Source organism: Nannospalax galili, unplaced genomic scaffold (assembly GCF_000622305.1).
Source record: "Nannospalax galili isolate Female #2095 unplaced genomic scaffold, S.galili_v1.0 scaffold218, whole genome shotgun sequence".
NCBI lineage: Eukaryota > Metazoa > Chordata > Mammalia > Rodentia > Spalacidae > Nannospalax > Nannospalax galili.
The window spans coordinates 2533083-2555487 of NW_008343207.1; the positions used below are offsets into that span (position 1 = coordinate 2533083).

At 41.2% G+C, this 22405-nt stretch overlaps 1 protein-coding gene across 1 annotated transcript in view; it reads right to left on the minus strand.

Annotated features, from left to right (window-relative positions):
* Positions 1 to 818: 818 nt before the first annotated feature.
* The window catches only part of Kntc1 (kinetochore associated 1), an 86382-nt gene continuing 64795 nt past the window's right edge, over positions 819 to 22405 (minus strand). The window contains exons 48-63 of the mRNA XM_029566611.1: positions 21932 to 22005; positions 20936 to 21146; positions 20705 to 20814; positions 17159 to 17205; positions 16374 to 16452; positions 13759 to 13877; positions 13253 to 13388; positions 12396 to 12491; positions 11585 to 11641; positions 8995 to 9049; positions 8062 to 8125; positions 7102 to 7231; positions 4956 to 5045; positions 4308 to 4453; positions 3410 to 3500; positions 819 to 1028 (exon numbers count right to left, since the gene is read on the minus strand). Coding sequence (XP_029422471.1) covers positions 954 to 1028; positions 3410 to 3500; positions 4308 to 4453; positions 4956 to 5045; positions 7102 to 7231; positions 8062 to 8125; positions 8995 to 9049; positions 11585 to 11641; positions 12396 to 12491; positions 13253 to 13388; positions 13759 to 13877; positions 16374 to 16452; positions 17159 to 17205; positions 20705 to 20814; positions 20936 to 21146; positions 21932 to 22005 — 1580 coding nt within the window. The 3' untranslated portion in view covers positions 819 to 953. The remainder of the gene's footprint in view (positions 1029 to 3409; positions 3501 to 4307; positions 4454 to 4955; positions 5046 to 7101; positions 7232 to 8061; positions 8126 to 8994; positions 9050 to 11584; positions 11642 to 12395; positions 12492 to 13252; positions 13389 to 13758; positions 13878 to 16373; positions 16453 to 17158; positions 17206 to 20704; positions 20815 to 20935; positions 21147 to 21931; positions 22006 to 22405) is intronic.

The window sequence follows — 22405 nt, forward strand, 5'->3', positions numbered from 1 at the left end:
AAAGGGGGCTAGAGAGATGGCTCAGCAGTTAAGAGTGCTGATTGCTCTTGCAGAAGACCCGGGTTCAGTTCCCAGAACCCAGATAGCAGCTGACAACCACCTGTAACTCCAGTTCCGGGGGACCTAACACCCTCTTGTGACCTTAGTGGGCATTGCATGACACAGGTGCACTTACATACATGCAGGCGATATAGTCATACATAGTTTTTTTTTTCTTTTTCTTTTTTTTGTCTTTTTGAGACAGGGTTTCCTTGTAGCCCCAGCTGTCCTGGAACTCACCATGTAGACCAGGCTGGCCTCGAACTCACAAAGATCCACCTGCCTCTGCCTCTGGAGTGCTGGGATTAAAGGCCCGCGCCACCACGCCTGGCTGTACAACTTTTTTTTTGTCTTTTTGAGACAGGGTCTCCCTGTAGCCCCAGCTGTCCTGGAACTCATTATATAGACCAGGCTGGCCTCGAACTCACAAAGATTTGCCTGCCTCTGCCTCCCAAGTGCCAGGAATTAAAGGCATGCGCCACCACGCCCGGCTGTACAACTTTTTAAAAGGAGAAAAATCCAAATTATACAGGAGGGATGGCAAGGTGGCTCAGTGGTTAAGACCACTGGCTGCTCTTGCAGAGGACCCAGGTTCAGTTCCAAGAGCCCACACTGCAGCTCAAAGCCATCTAATTCCAGGAAATCCAACACCCTCTTCTTGCCTTCGAGTGTACTGCATGAACATTGTGTACTTACACGCATGCAGGCAAAGCACTTATACATAAAAAGTTAAGAAAATAAGAAAATAAAATACTAAAAAAACAAATTACACAAGGAACTGACATTTAAAATATTTATTAATTCAGGACAATTCTTTAAACATAATTATGCTAATATTGAAGGCTTTAGTTATTTCTTGAGGGATATTTTACAAATAGGTATAAAATACAGATTACACAATTTATAAACTGTTATTAAGTATTACTAGCAGACTCCAAACTTCTTGTTTTTGAAAAATCACTCCATTTACTATGATCCACCAAAAATGTCTAAATGGAGGAAAAAAAGAAGCATAACTTATGAGTGTAAGTTTTTTTTTAAAATTAATTTATTTTTAAAGTGTGTGTGTGTATATACATTCAATTGTGTGCCACAGTGCACATGTGGCATGTGGAGGTCAAGAGACAACTGTGGGAGTTGGTTCTTTCCTTCCATCATGTGGGTCCTAGGGATCAAACTCACATGAGGCTTGGCAGCAAGTGCCTTTACCCACTGAGCCATGTAAAAAGGACCAATTCTTTTTGTTTTGTCTTTTTGAGACAGAGTCTCCCTATAGTACCAGCTGGCCTGAAACTCACTGTGTAGATCAGGCTGGCCTTGAAGTCACAGAGATCCACCTGCCTCTGCCTCTTGAGTGCTGGGATTAAAGGCGTGTGCCACCATACCTGGCCCCAAGTATCAATTTTTTGAACAGAAAATTGTCAGATAAGGTACAGAACTTAAGACTTAACTATGGTGTTAAAATATATACATAGGGCTGGAGAGATGGCTCAGAGCATTCACTATTCTTACAGAAGACCCAAGTTCAGTTCCCAGCACCCATCTTGGGCAGCACACAACAAACAACCTGTAACCCCACTTCCAGGGGATCTGATGCAGTCTTCTGGCCTCCACAGGCAACTGCACACACACAACATACACTTACACAAACATTTACACATAAATATATAAAAAAACAAATCTTGCCGGGTGTGGTAGCGCACGCCTTTAATCCCAGCACTTGGGAGGCAGAGGCAGGCAAATCTTTGTGAGTTCGAGGCCAGCCTAGTTTACATAGTGAGTTCCTGGACAGCTGGGGCTACAAAGAGACCCTGTCTCAAAAAAGACAAAAAAAAGCCACAAAAAACAAATCTTATCTTCTCTCACGTTTAAAGACAGATATGACTACAGAAAAACAAACTTTAAGAATTACACAAATTTCTCCTAAATCAATATTCTCCATTTTAAAAAAAAGTAAGACTCTGTCGTTATGGTCTGTACATGGTACTTCCTCAAAAGGCTCACATGTTGAAAGCCTGCTCTCCACCTGGAAGCACCACTGAGAGGTAACTGGATCACCTGAGGCTGAGCCCTCATGGGTTTGCAGTTTGAGGACACTGCTAGGAGGTGGTGGAAGCTAGAGAACAGGGCCCAATAGAGGAAGGAGCTCACTGAGGCCAAGCCTTTAAAGGTCTTTCTTGGCTCTGGCTGCTTGCTGTCTGATTCTTTCTGTTGAGATCAGCAGCTTTCTGACTAGATGCTCATCTTGCCACAGGCTGGAAATGAGTCAGCTGCCTCAGTGTGAAATCTTTGAAACTGTGAGTCAAAATAAATCTTTGCTCCTTTCAACTGTTTCTCTTGGGTATTTATCACAGCTGAGGCCAGGCATTCCTTTAATCCCAGCACTCTGGGAAGCAGAGGCAGGCAGATACCTGGTCTTCATAGTGGGTTGGGGCTACAGGGAGACCCAGTCTCAAAAAGACCACCCCCCCCGAAAAAAATCCAACAACATCTAACCAACAACAATTGAGTACAACTGACTGGATATGAACAGTGCTAGTTATTTATGGGTGTTAACAATATACACATTAATTTGAATATGTCAAGAGTCCTTGGTTCCATTTTCACCTGGGCCATTAGGCAAGGAGTGATTCAGGCAAGTCATTTAGCCTGTGGGCCTTTAGTGACATCATGGTTGCTATAATAACATCATGGTTGTTACATCATAGTACAAAACATTACTCACTCTGTGGGAATGCTGGAGTCAACAAACCAAGCGTAGCACAGAACATGGAATAGCTGATAACAATAATAAATGACTATGTTACTAGTTTATATACTTACTACACCCACTTTTTAATCATTATTTTAGAGTGTATTCCTGCTTAAATAGCAAATGTTATGGTATAGAACAGTCTGCTGTGTTATACCAGCAGCAGATTCAGGCATCTTGTATTTTCTGTGTCTCTTAACTACATCAAGGGGCCACACTGGGATGCTGGGTAACATATGGAGAATACCTATATTTGTGTAAGGCACTGTGATGTTTACAGTTTTCAGAACAAAGCCCCATAGTTAAATGATGCATGAGTGTACATGTACACATAAAAACACACTGATCTCCACAACACCAGAAACAGTTGAGTCAACTACAAGATTCTAAATATAAATGGTAGAGCTGGCAAGATGGCTCAGTGGGCAAAAGTGATTGCCACATGAGCCTGAAGACCTGAGTTTGAGCCCCAGCATCCATGATGGAAGGGTCGAGCTCCACATGTGCACAACTGCATGTGCATGCCTGCACACACACACACACACACACACTCACGATTTAATTTAAAAATCTATAAACAGTATCAGGTGGAACAGAAGTACTATTGGCTGGCTTTACCTTTAGGATTTCACAAGGAGCTGCATCTGGTGGCACAGGCTTCCCACAATGCTTTGAATATTCAGTTATCAAGGCCGAGGCTTCATCTAAACTGTGAAACCAGAGGGGACAAGGCAGATGTGAGGAAACCCCTGGGGATGATCTTCTATAGCATCAAAGTGTGTTTCAAATATAACCACTTACTATATGTATTAAGTATACCTCAAAAAGTAACACTGGACATGGTGATGCAGGTAGATCTCTATGAGATTGCGGCCAGCCTGGTCTACATAGTGAGTTCCAGGCCAGCTGGGGCTATAGGGAGACCCTGTCTAAAACAAACAAAACCCCCACTCATTCATAAATGACAGTGTGCAATGATAAACATGCAGAGAAGCTGGCAGTGGGGTGAAGGGCCCTCCATGCAGCACTTAGGCTAGCAGAAAGAATGGACCGTCACTAATCTGACTACACGTTCCATCCCTTGAGTGTCAGTCCACTTCTTCCTTCTCCTTTTTACTTTTCATGTCCGATCTTGGCTCTGACTCAAGAACATTATTGTTTCTAAACTTGAGTATGCTAGAAAATTAGCTAATCAAGTGTAGCAAAAATTATGTTACACAAACCATCAGCACGTCAGAGTATCTAAGAAATACAGTTGTAATTTAGGTTTGAGGCAGGACTAGAAGACACCTATTTTGAGGATTCAGTGAGCTAGCTTAATTATCCGATTGCAAGCTCATGTTCCAAGGTTCTGAGTTGCAAGAAAATTGACTCCTCAGCATGGCAGGTTGCTACTGCAGCTACTACTGGAGCCTTTCATGCCAGCCACTGAGCTCTGAACTGTTTGCTCCAGTAAAGATACAGTCTAAGGAAATTTTATAGTAAGTTGGAGCTTCCCCCAGTCAAATTAACTTACCTTAAGTCATTTGCCAAATAGTTTACCAGTTCAGTGATATTGTTGGTATTTATCATATGTAATTTCAGCACTTGAAAGTACTTTGTCTTGGCCAAAATCCCAAATTCCTTCTTATTTATGATATTATTCAGAATCAGACTTCTAATCTATAGGATGACAGGTATCAATATATTAAAAAATGTTTAATTCCAAGTCCTTAGTTAATACCACAAATTTCTGACAGTCAGAAGTTGCATTATTGCTTTGGGACTAAGCCTCTGGGAAGGGAGGACTTGGCCCAGTTCAGTGCATAGCACATAAATAGGAAGCTATTGTTGTTAAGCACATTGGAACTTTTTTTTTAATGAGGAAGAAGATCTGATTACAACTGCAAACATTTAAAGGGTAGTTTCTCCACTCAGCACAGCAGTAAACAAGGGAGCCAGGGTATCTGTTTTTGACATCTGTTTTGCAATGGTGGAGCCTGAATCCAGGGTCTTGAGTACAATAGGTGAGTGCTCGACCACTGAGCCCCATCTCAGCCCTGGTACCTGCCTAGTACAAAACTACTGAGATTTTTAGTAAGAGTGAAACCATCTTATTATTTGGGGGAAAATTATTACCTTCTTTGATCAAACATAGCAACAATGACACACAATTGTCTCTTACCTGATGTGAAAATCCTGCTAGTTGGCCAGAATTCATATGCTCTTCTAATTGCTGTAAAATGACCTGAGCATTACATGAATCCAGAAAATTCTAGAAAAAAATTAAAGAAGAATTTTTTTTTTTTTTCTGTCTTTTTGAAGCAGGGTCTCCCTGTAGCCCCAGCTGTCCTGGAACTCACTATGTAGACCAGGCTGGCCTTGAACTCACAGAGATCCGCCTATCTCTGCCTCCCAAGTGCTGGGATTACAGGCATGCACCACCATGCCCAGCTAGAAGAAATTTTAAAGTCTTATTACTAGTAATTTCTGTCAAGTCTGGATGATTTTCATTTTAAAATATGAAATATTTTAATTCTCTAAGATTCTTTCATTTGGAGGCTGGGCATGTACTCAGTTTGGTAGAGTGCTTGCCCAGCATACACAAAGTCTCAGGTTCCATCTCCTGAAGAAACTGGGCATAGTGGTACATACCTGTAAAAACAGCACTTAGGAGGTGGAGGCAAGAGGATCAGTACTTGAAAGTCATTCTTGGCTAATAGGGAGTTTAGGCCCACCTGGGATATATGAGATCCTGTCAAAAAGGAAGGGAGGGAGGTAGGGATCAAGTCATCTCTGTGAAGAGAGAGCCCTTCTCTAGAGCCTAACTCCCTTGAGGGCCAGTTCCATACATGTTTTCATATAAATTTTATCAATTTCACCAGTTCTATAAAAAATATAAATTAAAAAAAAAATTTTTTTTTTTTAATTTTTTTTTAAATTTTTTGAGACAAGGTTTCCCTATAGCCCCAGCTGGTCTAGAACTTGTTAGGCAGACAAGGCTGACTTCAATCGCACAGAGATTCCCCTGCCTCTGCCTCTTGAACGCTGGGATTAAAGGCCTGTGGCCTGGTAGTACCACCATGCCTGGTAGTTCTGTTAAAAATTTTAAAAAGATTGGGGACTGGAGAGATGGCTAAATTTTTTGAGACAAGGTTTCCCTATAGCCCCAGCTGGTCTAGAACTTGTTAGGCAGACAAGGCTGACTTCAATCGCACAGAGATTCCCCTGCCTCTGCCTCTTGAACGCTGGGATTAAAGGCCTGTGGCCTGGTAGTACCACCATGCCTGGTAGTTCTGTTAAAAATTTTAAAAAGATTGGGGACTGGAGAGATGGCTCAGTGGTTAAGAACACTGACTGTTCTTGCAGAATCCCAGCACCCACATGGCAGCTAACAACTGTCTGTAACTCCAGTTCCAGAGGACTTGACAGCCTCTTCTGTCCTCCGTGGGCACTGCACGACACAGGTGCACTTACCTACATGTAGGCAATACATGCATACACATAAAATAAAAAATTTCTAATGACAAATTGAAGCAAGGGTAAAAAGCGTTTTACAATTACTCATTCAAATAACAAGAGGTTTTTTGTTGTAAGTTACAAAATCTATTTAAATACTGAAGTGTTGAAAGGTTTATGAATAATCAAAAAACTCAAAGACAAGCACAGATGGCTTTGAAAAATGCAAATGCAATTAACAGTGACAAAAACATACAAATTCATTTATATACATCTACCTACGGAGGAAAAAAAACATACATTTCTAAACGCTTTGTTCTACCTGGTCCTATATTAAAAGAAACGAGACCTGGTAACCATGAAGTTCTATTTTCAAAGTGCTTAAGACCAACCACCACACATGGAAGCTAACTCTCCTCTCCCTCTCTCTTTCATCACATCTATCGATAAGTCCAGCTCCCCTCCTGGGAGGCATCCCCATTTCACTCCATCTCATTAGCTGGCCCCTACCTTGGGTAATTACCTCACAGGCATAGCTAACTTCCCTCAGGTTGCTATGGCTTTCCAAATTTTCCTTCTTGTCAGCACTCTCCTCCAATCCCGCCCAGAATGGGTTTAGAGGCTGTTCTTTCTGAAACACCGCCTTCCTCCCTTTACTTTGCTCTTTCAAGAACATCAACTGTCTGATGAAGATCAAGGTCCAAACTCACTTTAAGATAGCTGAACTTCCACATTTACCTTTCTGTCTGCCTTCCCACTAAATCTGCCTCACCTAAACTGAGGTTTGGTGAAAAGAAAATACAGACTTTCAAGGGACATACAGTGAGTGAGTCCTCCTAGTACCTGGCCAAGAGAAGTAACAGAAAAGATACCTTAATTTGCTGGTGTCTTTTTTCAGAGTGGGGCATGAGCATCAGACAAGCCAGTGCAAAAGCCGGAAGCTCTAACTGGACATACTGCCTGGCGACTCCCATCATATCGAGATCATCCGAAACCGGACATCTTTGAGAGAGTGATTAATTAGTTAACGGCTGCTGTATTTACTGGAATGCATTGGCTTTTCTAGCTTTCCACAGCTGTTTCTCATCCATAACGTCAATTATTTAAAATGCCTAAGTGTTGGTACACAACCTACACTTAGTAATAAGGATCATGAGCCTGTGACAGCATTCAACTTAGAATAATAAAATAATCTACCTACAGGAACACAGACTATGTCTGCACCATGATTACATAAAGACACTTGCAGATACATAAGGTAAATTCTTAGAACCTTCCAAATCCATGTGACAACTCTATAGGATTTAGGTAGTGAGAAAAGGCATTCTCTTATGTTTACTAATCTCTGAGAGCGCTTAGTGAACAGCAGCTTACTAGGAAAGCACCAGACATGGAAAGTAAGCTTTATGAAAATAATAGGTGCACTGTATTAAAATAAAATACATCTTAGTTTTAACTTTTCTACAGGAGTCCCCCCTTACCTGTGGAGGCTATATTCCAAGCCCTCCATTGGATACCTGTAACTGTGGATTTAACCAAAACCTATGCATACTAGAGTTTTTCTTATGCATACATATTTATGATAAAGTTTAATCTAGGTACAGTAAAAGATTAGTAATAGTAACTAATAGTAAGATAGAACAATTATAATAGGACAGTATAATAACTCTGCCAATCTCATTATGATCATCTTTAGGGCCATTATTAAATAAGGCTTACTTGAACACAAGAACTATGACAAGTGAAACCATGGATGGGGGGACTGCTGTGCTCAGAGAGACTATTTCATAAGCAATCAATCTTTCTTGGTAAGAAAGCAAATATTTACTTACTCTAGGACAGCGATGAGACTCTCACAACAATCTGATAACTGACTGGGCATTAAAGGACAGGAGGCTGAAGATGAAAAATAATGATATATACATGGGCATCCAAACCTCAAAATGCTGTTGTCAGCCAGGTGTGGTGGCTCAATCACCTGTATCCCCAGCATTTGGGAGGTTGAGGCAGAAAGACTGTTGAGAGTTTGAAGCCAGACTGGACTATAATGCAAAACCCTGTCTTAAAAACAAAATGAACTGGGGCCTGAGAGATGGCTCAGCAGTTAAGAACACTGGTTGTTCTTGCAGAAGACCCAGGCTCAAATCCCAGCACCCACATGGCAGCTAACAACTGTCCATAATTCTGGTCCCAGGGGATCCAACAGCCTCTTCTGACCTCCACGGGCATTACAGGACATGAGTGCACTTACCTACATGCAGGCAATACACGCATACACATTTAAAAAAGATAATAATAATAATAATAATAATAATAATAATAATAATAAATAAAATAAAATTTTAAAAAAGACCCAGGCATGGTGGGGCACACCTTTGATTTGATGGCAAAGGCAGGTAGATCTTTGTGAGATTGAGGCCAACTTGGTCTACAAGGCGAGTTCCAGGTCAGTTATGGTTACAGGGAGATCCTGTCTCAAAAAGACCACCACTACCACCACCAACCCCTATCCTCCCACCACCAAAAAAAAAAAAAAAAATCAAAATGAGGCCAGTCTGGGTATGATAGTGTGAACCTTTAGTCCCAGCACTCAGGAGGCAAAGGCAAGTGGATCTCTGTGAGATCGAGGCCAGCCTGGTTTACATAATGAGTTCTATATATTGAGTTCCAGGCCAGCTGTGGCTACAGGGAGACCCTGTCTCAAAAAACCCCAAAGGAAACAATCCAAAATGCTGCTGTCATGTTGGCAGCGTCACAACACTTACCTGAGAGCAGAGGGATCTGGATCACATGCTGCCAAGCTTTGCTGAAGTAGGGCGCCTGTGGAAACAGGTGCACCAAAACATTCATGCCTGGGACATTAGAAACTCTACTTCATAGTCATAGAACGATTCATTCACAGCTTATATTCTGCATAAGACTAAAATCAGGGCTGGAAAGATGGCTCAGCGGTTAAGAACGCTGGTTGTTCTCACAGAAGACCTGGGTTTGAATCCCAGCACCCACATGGCAGCTAACAGCTGTCCGTAACTCCAGTTCCAGGGGTCTGACAGCCTCTTCTGTCCTCCATGGGCATTGAACGACACGGGTGCACTTTCCTACATTCAGGCAATACACGCATACACATAAAATAAAAATAATAAAATATTTTTAAAAAAAGACGTTAAAAAAAAAGACTAAAATCACATCAAGTGTGATTTCTCTTGTCATTACTCCCTACACAATATTGTACAATTATTCACACAGTGATTTACACAGTGATAGGCAAAAGGAATCCACAGATGACATAAATCTACTGAAGGGCACCAACAAGATGGCTCAATGGGTAAAGATGCTTGCTACCAAGCCTGATGACCTAGTTCAATCCCCAGTACTCACGATGGAAGGAGAGAACTGACTTCTGTAAGTTGTCCTCTGACCTCCACTCACACGTACACCCCCCCACAAAATAAAAATGTAATAAAAAATTTACACACACACACACACACACACACACACACACACACACATGCGCGCGCGCGCAGAGAAAGATGTATGCTATATGCAAATCATGCCATTTTAGATCTGGTAGCTACAGAGTGGTAGTATTCTAAAACTAACCCCCACAGACATCAAGGGCCTACTCTACATACATACAATGGAACATTTTTTGGTAAGAAAAAAAATGAAGTATCAAAAATGAAACAAAGCAGTGTTAAGTGAAAGAAGCCAGACACAAAAGGCCACATATTGCATGAATCCATTGATATGAAATGTATGAACCATTGTATGAACCCATTAATATGAAACGTATGAACTACTGTATGAACCCACTGATATGAAAGATGGACTATTGTATGAACTCACTGATATGAAATGTATGAACTACTGTACGAACCCACTGATATGAAACATATGAACATGTTATGAATCTACTGATGTGAAATGTATGAACATATTGTATGAACCTATTGATATGAAATGTACGAACATATTGTATGAACCTATTGATATGAAATGTACGAACATATTGTATGAACCTATTGATATGAAACGTATGAACGTATTATATGAACCCACTGAAACGAAATGCCCAGAACAGATTATCTATTCAAAGAGCAGTCATTTCTAGGGGCTTGAAAGGGAAAATGGCTAACGGGCATGGATTTATTTTTTCTCTGACAGTACTGGGGACTGACTGCACCTGGGGCATCCTGCTTGCTACCACTGAACTACAGCCCTGAGATTTCTTTTTGAAGTGAGGAAAATATTCTGGTATTAGCTAATAATGACGGTTGCATAACTTTGTAAATATACTAAAAACCACCTGATAATACAGTTTTTTTGTTTTGTTTTTTCTTTTTGAGATAGGGTTTCCCTGTAGCTACAGCTGGCCTGGAACTCACTATGTAGACCAGGCTGGCCTCAAACTCACAAAGATCTGCCTGTCTCTGCCTCCCAACTGCTGGGATCAAAGGTGTGTGCCATCACACCCTGATAATAGTTTTTAAAAGGGTGAATTTTACCTTAATAACAAAGATCTATATGTCCCGCAATAGAACCATCTTCCAAATACTACTATTACATGGAGCTGTTTAAACCATGGCTTCATTTATATGTACAAACATACCACACACACACACACACACGCACACACACACACACACATATCTGTATATGTGTATAACAAGAGACCTCTTCTAGAAGGATTAGTCAAGGGGAATTTTCATGTTTTATTTAGAATATTCCACACTGTTCTAACTAAACTAGGAATAAATTGCCTACTTAAAATTTTCTTTTACATTTTATCTATTTAGTATATGGGTTAGTATATGCCACAGTGTCTGTGTATGTGAAGGTCAGAAGATAACTGTGGGTGTCACTTTTCTCCTACTGTGTGGCACACAGGGTTCAAACTCAAGTCAGCAGGCTTGGCAATAAGTGCCTTTTTTTTTTTTTTTAAACCCACTGAGCCATCTTGCCAGCCCCCTAAAATGATCTACTTCTGTATAATGATTATGTAGGTACATAACTTGTGAAATTTGAAAGAGATGGTCTCTGACTTTAAAGACCTTTAAATTCTACGATGGGGCAATCCAATGTGTGATTAAAATAAATTACACTGTGACAGATGTTAAGAATGGAGCCAAAATGGACATATGACTCATGAGGCCCAGAGCACTCAGGAAAGCAGTCTCTTCCAGGAGGCAAAATGCATGCCAAGGATGCTGGAACGTTGTCCTGTGGCTGATCCATTCTCTCCTTCACTAAGGGGCTGAGGGCTTAATACAGGGTGCCCAGCAACGACCAAGCACAAAGATTCATTTCACTGAAATTTACTTAAAAACAAAAATAAAAACAAAAAGACCCACATACCTGCCATAATGAATGGACACTAGAAATGGCTGTTAAAACTTTCCTTAGATAAGGAATCTGTAAAAAGAAATAAAATTATAAAGGCTCATAAAATGGTATGCTTAAACATGAAACACTGGATTTTTAGTGCTTCAAAGGGAGCATCTGTAAAACTGATTTCCATGAGAACTGCCAAAGGTTCACTTACAAACCTGCAAGTATTAAGAAAATAAAAAGGCCAAAAAGGCCAGGAAACCTTCCATCTATTTCCAATACAATGAAGGTCCTTTTTGTCTCATTCTGTTTTCTGCAATATATAGCCCATACTGGCCTTGAACTCCTGGTCAGTCATCTTACTTTTGCCTCTAGAATGCTGGGATTATAAACGTGTAGCACATTTGGCAACTGCACACGATTGTGTGTTGGGGGGTGTGTTTTTGTTTTCCCTTCTTTTTTTTTCCTTTGAGTCAGGGTCTTGTGTAGCACAGGCAGCCCTCAACCTCCTTGTGTGAAAGATCATGACCCCAAATCTCTGGTCCTCCTGTCTTTTTCTCCCCAGTGCTGGGATTACAGGCATGTAGCAGCATGTTTGGTTTTTTTTTGGTGATGCTAGGCATGGAACCTTGTGCTTCTCACAAGCTAGGCAAGAAGTTTACCACCTAAATTATATTTCTAGCTCCTGAACTCATTTTGAGTTTGACTTTCTCTAACATCCTTTAAGTCTAGAAGGATCCCAAAAGCGGTAGATGTTTGCAACACGCACCTGTTGGTAACCATCGTCAATGAGATGTGGAGATGCCGTGTACAAATTTAAGAAACCCTCATTACTTACCATGTTGAAGCCAAGAAGCTTTTGCAAGAGTCCATTCCAAAGCTGCAAGTCATGGATTTTGTATTCTAAACAAAGCTCTGCTACCAGTCTTACTGCCTGAAGCCAAAATACCAAACAAGAAATACAATGTGAGAAGGGGGAAAAAATTATGCTGCTTTACAAAATCAGTATGTCGAAATTCTCAATAAATTATTTAAAAAAAAAAAAGGAAGAAGAATCAGTAAAATCAGTAAGTCCAACTACCTTTTGAAAACTTAAGGCATCTTCCTAAAAATATGCACATAACCTACAAATGTCCATTGCCCCATTTCAATAAAGGACTCCATTTTCCTAATTAAAAAAAAAGAGGAATTCTTTTTCCCTCTACAATCAAGAACGCTTTGCCAACTGGCCTCATATCTGTCCTAGCTCCAACTCCCTCAGAAACTAGGTTCCCAAAAGCAATGAGGTGGAAGTGACACCTGTACCTAGAGGAGAGATGAGGACAGGAGTCAGAGGGAGCATTGAAGAGCTTTGTTGCTTACAAGGATGGCTTTAGCCCACGGGTTTTAAGAAGAGAGGAGAGGACCTTCCAGATTGCCTTATCCATCCATACAGGAAGGTATGCCCTTGAGTGCAGAGTAGAACCTGGCCTACACAGCAAGTTCCAGGCCAGGTAGGGTTACAGGGAGACCCTGTCTCAAGACACTGTGTTGATATTTGCACTGCTGGTACACAAAACAGGAAGGTAGGAAAGGTCTCGGGGCAGTACGCCTGCTGGTGGTAAAGTGCCTCTGGTATCTGAGGGATGATGGTGACTGAATGGGTCTCAATGAATATATGAAGATAGAAGGCTACACCCAGGTGAGTCTACGTACCATAGGCTCGTGGCTGTGGTTTTTCCACAATCCTTTAATCATTCCTTCTTTAGGACTGTTGCAAAATAATTCATATGTGATGGGAATATTCAATGTCTCAAATGATGCTAGGAAAGTCACACATTTCAAGTAGGATCTGGAAAACAAAGGTGCTTATGAGAATCATTCTTATAGGTCATAATTATACTAAAACTAAGAGCCACCACAAGGAAATAAGGTCAGTTTGCTGTTTAATGTCCATTTTGGGCTTCTAGCTGTCTTCACAGGATGTAGTATTAGATAGAAATCAATCTCAACAAGAAAACATTCCATTTCTAAACGTTTCTAAGAAACAACAGAGACAAACTGTTCTCAGAGGTCTATTTCCCCTTTGCCAAAATGTCAAGGATAGTCAAGGCACAGAAGTACAGCTATATAGCTACAGGAAGGCAGTCTAATCAATTAAGGGCTTATAAGTTACAATTAAAAAAAATCTGCTGCTTCTCAATTATTCAAATTCTACTTACTTTACTTCTTCAATGGGCTTTTTGAAGAGAGATTCTAGAGTTTCCTTGTCAGCCAAATAGAGGAGACACTGAAGAGCTCGTGCTTTGTGGGCAAAAGTTAACTGGCGCATGCCCAAGGTCTGTAAAACCAAAAAAGGCCTAATGAAGTTGAACTGCACACCTGCATGCTGTAGTCAGCCAAATGAGCTTCAGTTTAGGTCATACAAACACCATCATTTGGTTTTAGTAAGTCAATGACCTCTACCCTTGAGTGCAGAGTAGAGCCTGGCCTACACAGCGAGTTCCAGGCCAGCTGGGGTTACAGGGAAACCACGTCTCAAGACACTGTGTTGATATTTGCAATTCTGGCAGAATTAAGGCAGGGACCCCAACCTGCTCTTCAGTCACTGCCAACATTGGGAACTTAAAAGGACTTTGCCTTGAACATGGTCTTGATGAAGCAGTTAACAACCTTTTTTTAAAAAATATTTTATTTATTATTTTTATTTTATGTGTATGTGTGTATTGCCTGCATGTAGGTAAGTGCACCCATGTCATGCAGTGCCCACGGAGGACAGAAGAGGATGCTGGATCCCATGGAACTAGAGTTAGACAGTTGTTAGCTGCCAGTGGGTGCTGGGATTCGAACCTGGGTCTTTTGCAAGATCAGTCAGTGTTCTTAACCACTGAGTTATCTTTCTGGCCCAAAATTAATCTTTAAAACAAAATTTTTATTTTTATTTTATGTGTATTGGTCTTTTGCCTGCATATGTAAGTGTACCTGTGTCATACAATGCCCAAAGAGTCAAAAGAGGGTGTTGGATCCCCTGGAACTGGAGTTATAGAAGGTTGTTCGCTGCCATGTGGGTCCTAGGAACCGAACCCTGGACCTCTGCAAGAGCAGCCAGTGCTCTTAAGCACTGAGCCATCTCTCCAGACCCAAAATTAATCTTCTTAATGCTCAACTCTTGTATATAATCATGTCAATGAAGTCACCTCTGAATGCATGCTAATATTAGTTAATGATCATTCATTAGTATTCTTTATGGGCAAATGGGTAGTTTGCCTTCATATACTTAATCAGGAAGAAAAACACCTGGTTGAGCTTGTTAATTTTTCAATTTTCTTTTCTTTTCTTTTTTTTTTTTTTTTTTTTTTGTCTTTTTGAGACAGGGTCTCCCTGCAGCCCCAGCTGTCCTGGAACTCACTATGTAGACCAGGCTGGCCTCGAACTCACAGAGATCCTCCTGCCTCTGCCTCCCAAGTGCTGGAATTAGAGGCATGCGCCACCACGCCTGGCTAATTTTCTTTTCTTTTTAAGATTTATTCATTTATTGCTTATTTACACATATAAGCTTATATGCCTATAGAGGCAGGGGGCATCAGGTCCTCTGGAACTGGAGTTACAAGCAGTTGTGTGCTACCATGTGGGTACTGGGAACCAAACCTGAATCCTCTGCAAGAGCAACAAGTGCTCTAACTGCTGAGCCATCTGTCCAGCAGCTAATTTATTTAATGAATGACCAAAGGACAAACTAATATGCAAGGACTGTCATGGACTTCCATCCAGCATCTCAGATTTTCCTCTTGTCCTTTGAAGCACCATTTACCCTATGGCTTCTCACATTTACTGTCTGCCTACTCCAGCTGCCTCAGAGGATATTACCATCCTGGCCTAGTGGCTAACGTCTATAATCCCAGCACAAAGGAGAACAAGGCAGGAGGATTGTTAAGAGTTTGGAACAAGTTTAGGCTACACAGTGAATTCCAGTCCAGACTGGGCTACAGTGCGAGACCATGTCTCAAAAAAACAAACAAAATCCCCACAAACCAAATAGCAGTAACAACAAAATTGCTGTATTTAAAAATCTGAAGGCCACTGCTGTACATAGTGGCAGATACCTTTAATCTTAGCACTTGGGAGGCAGAGGCAGGAGGATCTCTGTGAGTTCAAGGCCAGCCTGGTCTACATCATGAGTTCCAGGCCAGCTGGGGCTACAGGGAGACTCTGCCAGGCAACAAAACAAAACAAAAACAAAGCAAAACAAAACCTGAAGGCTAAAGAGCTTGCTCTACTATAGGAAACACTAAAGTTAAGTGTAGAGACTTGTGGGCAACTAGAGGTAGCAGCTAGGCCAGGCAGGACCATGAGGATAAGCTGTAGAGGCCAGTTTGTTTAGTCCCCTGGTATCAGGAATGTTTACCTATCAGGGAGTTAACAATCACTAACAATCTGTGGGAACTGTCAATAGGTGCATCATGCAGCCTGCTAAGCACATGTTGCAGTAGCAATGGAGCATGGTGTGTTGAGTAATCTTTGCTTATCAAGCCGGGCGTGGTGGCACAAACCTTTAAGCCCAGCACTTGGGAGGGAGAGGCAGGTGGCTCTCTGTGAGTTCAAGGCCAGCCTGGTCTACATAGTGAGTTAGTGAGTTCCAGGACAGCTGAGGCTACAGAGAGACCCTGTCTCAAAAAGACCAAAAAAAAAACTTTGCTTATCAAGAAGCATAAACAGAATAAGCATGTCAGTGAGCATTATCTGAGTCATGTTTATAAAATCAAGCATGGTAATACACAGGAGGAAAATGCCAAGCTGCAAAGCCCACATGGGTTTTGATGAAGTTTCTAGAACTTACAGTTGTAGCTGAGGTGGCAAATACAAACAGCATTCTTGAGCTATAATCGATTGGCCGAGACTGAAGGAGATAAAGGACTCTGGAGAAAAAAAATGAGATTTATTTTTTAACACAGTGAGGGATTACTAATACAATAGTGCTGAGCTCCAAATCAGGAGAAAAGACTCCTTGGTTTTGGTGATGCAAGTCTTTCCTCACTGTTAGATTTCTACATTGCCTTACAGGCCACTCTACCTACTTATGATGTAGGTCAGGACTGGCAAAAGGCTGGCACGCATGCTGCCACATCCACTTCTCATGCCCATATCGAGCATCATTAATGGCTTACTGAATTTCTTCTGATTCAAGCCCAGATACAGTCTTTTCAAGAGAACAAGCCATGAGCATCTGGTTTAGTGCATTTTATGAAAGGAACATGACTTTATAGTCTTGGTCGTAGATTTGAAGGATAAAATGAATCTAATGGCCTGTACTGAGCCACCCAAGCTTCTAGAAGGCAAGAGTACACAGGACTTCAGAGCCAAAGTCCTGTCTAATAAAAGAGCTTTCCTCTGCCTGAGACATACTCTCTGCTGAAGGGGTTCTAGGACATTCACAGAATCACACTGTGAGTCTAGAATCCTAGCTCTGTGATTCCCTGGCTAGAGGGACTCCATCATGTAGCAATGAATTGATTCTTCTCAGAGACTCTGCCCCAACTTATATCAGGAAGTCTTTCAAATTCAACTTTTAGAAATATTTATTGGTATGACTCCTAAAGGCAGTAAGGGAAAGGGCAAGTGTACCTTCGCAGTGCTTCATCTTCTTGAAGTTCAAATAGTTCTGATGCTTTCTTTGAAATCAAAGAAGAAAAAAAAAAGTTAAAAACTAAAGTCTGATTATATACACTTTCATCTTATGACAGTATACTACATTTTAAAAAACCCAGTATAGAAAATTATGTTTATACTGAAGAAATAATGTGAATAATTACTTCATGGAGATTTTTGCTTAAAAGATGCGTTTGCAGGGCTGGAGAGCTGGCTCAGTGGTTCAGAGCATTGACTGCTCTTGCAGAGGACTTGGGTTCGATTCCCAGCACCCACATAGCAGCTACAAACCATCCTTAACTCCAGCTCCAGGGGAATCCGATGCCTCTTCTGATCTTCGAGGCACTGCACGACACGGGTGCACTCACATACATGCAGGCAATACACTCATACACATAAAATAAAAATAAATAAAAAAATTTTTTAAAACAGCCAGGCGTGGTGGTGTACACCTATAGTCCCAGCACTTGGGAGGCAGAGGCAGGCAGATCTCTGTGATTTCAAGACCTGCCTGGTCTACATAGTGAGTTCCAGGCCAGCTAGGGCTACAGGGAGACCCTGTCTCAAAAAAAAAAAAAAAAAAAAAAAAAAAAGATGGGTTAGCTCTCACTCATTCACACAGTAAATATTTACTGAGTACTTCTTAGGCAATAAGCACAACTCTAAGTACACAGGCTGCCTAAGTAAACAAAATAGAATTTGGGTCCTATGGAGCTTACATTTGTTGGATAAATTTGTGGGTTTTGTTTGGTTTGGTTTTTGATCTCCCTATGTAGATCAGGCTGGTAATCCTGTCCTGGTAACCCTCCTGTACCTCAGCCTCCCATGTGCTGACATTAAAGGCATGAGCTACTACACCTAGCCTTTTTTTTTTTTTGCTGATACAGGGGACCAAGCCCAGGGCCTCAGGCATATCAGTCAAGTAAGTACTCTGCTACTGAGCACCTGTCAGGATTTTAAGAGTCATTTACCAACTTAATATGTATTCATCAGGACGTACAAAGCACTGTACTACATATGCTATGCAGACATGGCTCTTAGTCAAATTACTACTCTGTGCCTGTGTATAACTTGAAACAGAAATGTTGGCTTCTAGCTTCTTTTTTCCTTTTTTTGTCTTTTTGAGACATGGTCTTCTTATAGCCCCAGCTGGCCTGGAACTATGTAGACCAGGCTGGCCTTGAACTCACAGAGATCCACCTGTCTCTGCCTCCCAAATGCTGGGAGTAAAGGCATGCACCACTGAGCTTAGCTTCTTTTTTTTAAAAAAAAAAAAAAAAAAACTGTGATTTTTTAAAAATTTTATGTGTATGAGTATATTGCCTGCATGTGTATAAGTGCACCTGTGTCTTACAATGACCACAGAGATCAGAAAAGGGCATTGAATTCCCTGGAACTGGAGTTACAGATGGTTGTTAGCCACCATGTGGGTGCTGGGGATCGAACCCAGGTCCTCTGCAAGAGAAGTCAGTGCTCTTAACCTCTGAGCCATCTCTCCATTCCGCTGGCTTCTAGTTTCTAAAGGACCTGTGGCTGAGATGTGTACTTAATTAAATTTCCATTGAAGTAGTCATTACTCTTGGTAAATGCTTATAGAACATTTGTAGAGGGCTGGGACCATAGCTCAGGTAATGGAATGTTTGCATAGCAAATAGTATACTGGGCTCCATACCTAGAACTGTATAAACTGGGCATGGTGGCACATATCTGTAATTCTAGCACTTAGGAGGTTGGAGCAGGAGGATCATAAGTTTAGATCATCCTCCACTACATGGTGAGTCAGAGATCAGGCTGGGATACACAAGACCTTCTATGAAAACATCGGCAACTACTTGTGGAACAGAATGAAAAGTTATATAAATGCTACTAATTAAAAGCCAGATGGCCAGATGGCTCAGCAGGTAAAGGAATTATTGTCAAGGCTGAAAATGGAATTCAATCCCTGGGACCCACAAAGTAGAAGGAGGCAACCAACCAATGATCTCAGGTAATTCAAAACTTTAGAGGCTGGAGAGATGGCTCAGGGGACAAAAGTACTGGCTGCTCTTACAGAGGATCCAAGTTCAGTTCCCAGCACCCACAAGGTGCCTAACAACCATCTGTAACTTACAGTTTCAGGGGCTATAATGCCCTCTTCTGGTCTCCGTGGGCCAGAAATGCACATACATGGTGCATTTACATGAATGCAGTCTAGTAAAACATTCATACACATAAAATAAAAATAAATTCTTTAAAAATTAAAAAAGAATTACAGAAAAACATATTTAAGAATTATCAGTGGCTGCTAAGCTCATGTAGAGGTAGGGGGTAGATTAGATAAAGAATCTGAAGATAAACAGAAGGTTGGATTATCTAAAAATATTTCCTTTAAAAGTACAAAAGGGCACTTAGGAGGCAGATCTCTGTGAGTTCGCGATCAGCCTGGTCTACAAGGCGAGTTCCAGGCCAGCTGGGGCTACAGGGATACCCTGTCTCAAAAAGACCTCCCCTCCCCAAAAAAAGAAGTACAAAAGGAAAAAAATTATACTCATCAGAGAAAAGCACAACTTAGGCAAGGTATACATCTACGTTAATACCACCTATCAGAACTGACTCCACAAAGTTGTCCCCTGATCTCCACATGTACTCTGGCACAACTGTGTGTACACATGCACACACACATGTATAAATAAGTTCAAATCATCTATAAGGGCAAACAGATGTCATGTGCTTCCAAATGTCACATCCTAATGTCATTTATGCAGCATGATACTCAAATACAAAATTTTAATATTTTCATGAAAAATATTAAGCAAATCAAAATGGAAGGAGTTTAAAAAATAACTGGTCAACACTCATCAAAACTGTCAATGCCTGGCTAGCAAAATGGCTCAGTGGGTAAAGGTGCTTACCACCAAGCCTGATGACCTGAGTTTGATCCTGAGATGTCATATGGTGGAAGGAGAAAACTGATTCCTACAGGCTGTCCTCTGACCTCCACATGTACCCTGTGGCACATGTGTGTATCCCTCACCCCACAGACAAAATCAGTAATTTTTTTTTTTTTTTTTTTTTTTTTTTTTTTTTTTTGGTCTTTTTGAGACAGGGTCTCCCTGTAGCTGCAGCTGTCCTGGAACTCACTATGGAGACCAGGTTGGCCTCGAATTCACAGAGATCCGCCTGCCTCTGCCTCCCAAGTGCTAGGACTACAGGTGTATGCCACCACACCCAGCTAACATAAATAATTTTTTAAAAAGCTATCAATATCACACCTTTAATCCCAGCAGAAGAAGCAGAGGCAGGTGGATCTCCATGAGATTAAGGCCAGCCTGGTCTACATAGTGGTTCCAGGTCAGCTGAGGTTATAGGGAGACCATTACAAATAAAAACAAAAAACAGTGCAAGGCCAGCCTGAGGTGCATACTGAGACTGTCTCAGGGGAAATAAAAAAGGCTGTGTCCTCCCTCCTTCCTACTGGGAAGGTTGTGTAGTGTGGAACACAAACTCAGCTCCTATCCAACGATGCACTCTGGCAGCACTCACCTCACCGGGCACTGTCAAGGGGCACAGCCATTTTTCCAACAACATGTCCCAGATTTTTTCCAAATTAATTTCATTAACTTCAGCTATTTCTTTAGCTGCTGTGTGAATATCTAAGATAATCAATACAAAGAAGTTAAAAAAGGAGAAACCCAAACTTTCTCCTTTGTAAGACAACTGAGAATCAAAACAATAGTTCTTTCTGGACCCAAAAGAGGAGAGTTTTGTCCTCACCAGGATAATCTTTTCCAGACACATTCTGTATTCTTTCGTTGATGCTGGGATGTTCATAGAGGCTGACGATGAGATGTGCCGGCTTGCCTATCACTCTTAAATATTCTGGAGTGTTCAACTTGTGGGCTATGAGCACAGCTTCTGTGCCAGAGCGCCAGAACTGGAGATGAAGCTTCTTCAGCAAAGCCTGGGCTTTTTCACATGTTTCATCCTTTCAAAAATTCCAAATGAAAAGACTTATTGTAGGGTCAGGAGGGATGGCTCAGCAGTTAGGAGCACTGACTGCTCTTGTAGAGGACCTGGTTTTGATTCTCAGCACCCACGTGGTGTCTAATAACTGCCTATAACTCCAGTTCTAGGGGATACGACTCCCTCTTTTGACCTCTGCAGACATTGCAGGACACAGGTGCACTTACATACATGCAGGCAATACACTCATACACATAAAATGAAAGTAATAAAAAATATTTTTTAAAAAGATGTATTGTATATTAGTTACTTGTACTTTTTTTTGGATCTTGCAAGGGGAAAACTACAAGTAACAAGTTTTGTAGAATTAATTTAAATTTGTTACAGGTTTTCATGTTCAGGACAAATAACTTTTCAGCCTTGGGTGAATATTCTCAACACAGTCCATTGATGAGGTGATTATTTCACCACAGAACACTGTTGCTTGCCAGTCTTTTTTTGTGTGTGAAAACACTTCAGAACTGAATTAAAAGATAAATATTTAAAATTGGTTGTGTATCTGCCCTGGGTTCAGTAAATAAACAATTCTTAAAAAAAAAAAAAAAAAAGATAAAAATCTCAAGGGAAGCTAAGAATCTCTCTTGAATCATGGCCCTCCCTGGCTTATTTGGACCCTTAAGTATCCATCGCAGGAAACTGGACTCTGATCTCTCTCCTGGGTACTGCGGAGGGATGAAAGTCTTGCTAAGCAAGCACAGCATCAGTGAAACAGAAAGAGGCATCTTCAGTTTTCTAGTTCAGACTCACTTGAGATGGGATGTTTTGGAGCCATCTCTCAGCTAAATACAAGCAGAATTTCAAACTAGTCATCTTGAAGGGGCCTAAAAGGAGAAAAGATTCATGAGCAAATCTGAATCCTTTCAAGGCAACACATGCTATCAAACCAGCAAGGACTTGTAAATTATAAATGAACACTCAGTAAAAATAAAAAGTACCTTGGCGTGGTGGCACATGCCTTTAATCCCAGCACTTGGGAAGCAGAGGCAGGCGGATTTCTGTGAGTTCAAGGCCAGCCTGGTCTACACAGTGAGTTCCAGGAGAGCTGGGGCTACAGGGAGACCCTGTCTCAAAAAGACCAAAAAAAAAAAAAGTAATATAAACAGGTCGGAAGGATCCAAAATAGAAATCAAAGTCCACGATGGCCCTCCTTGGCTTCCAACCCTTAAGTTTTCATATTCCTTCTGGAAGTTCTCTGTGCATATGTCACAGGGTGCATAATAC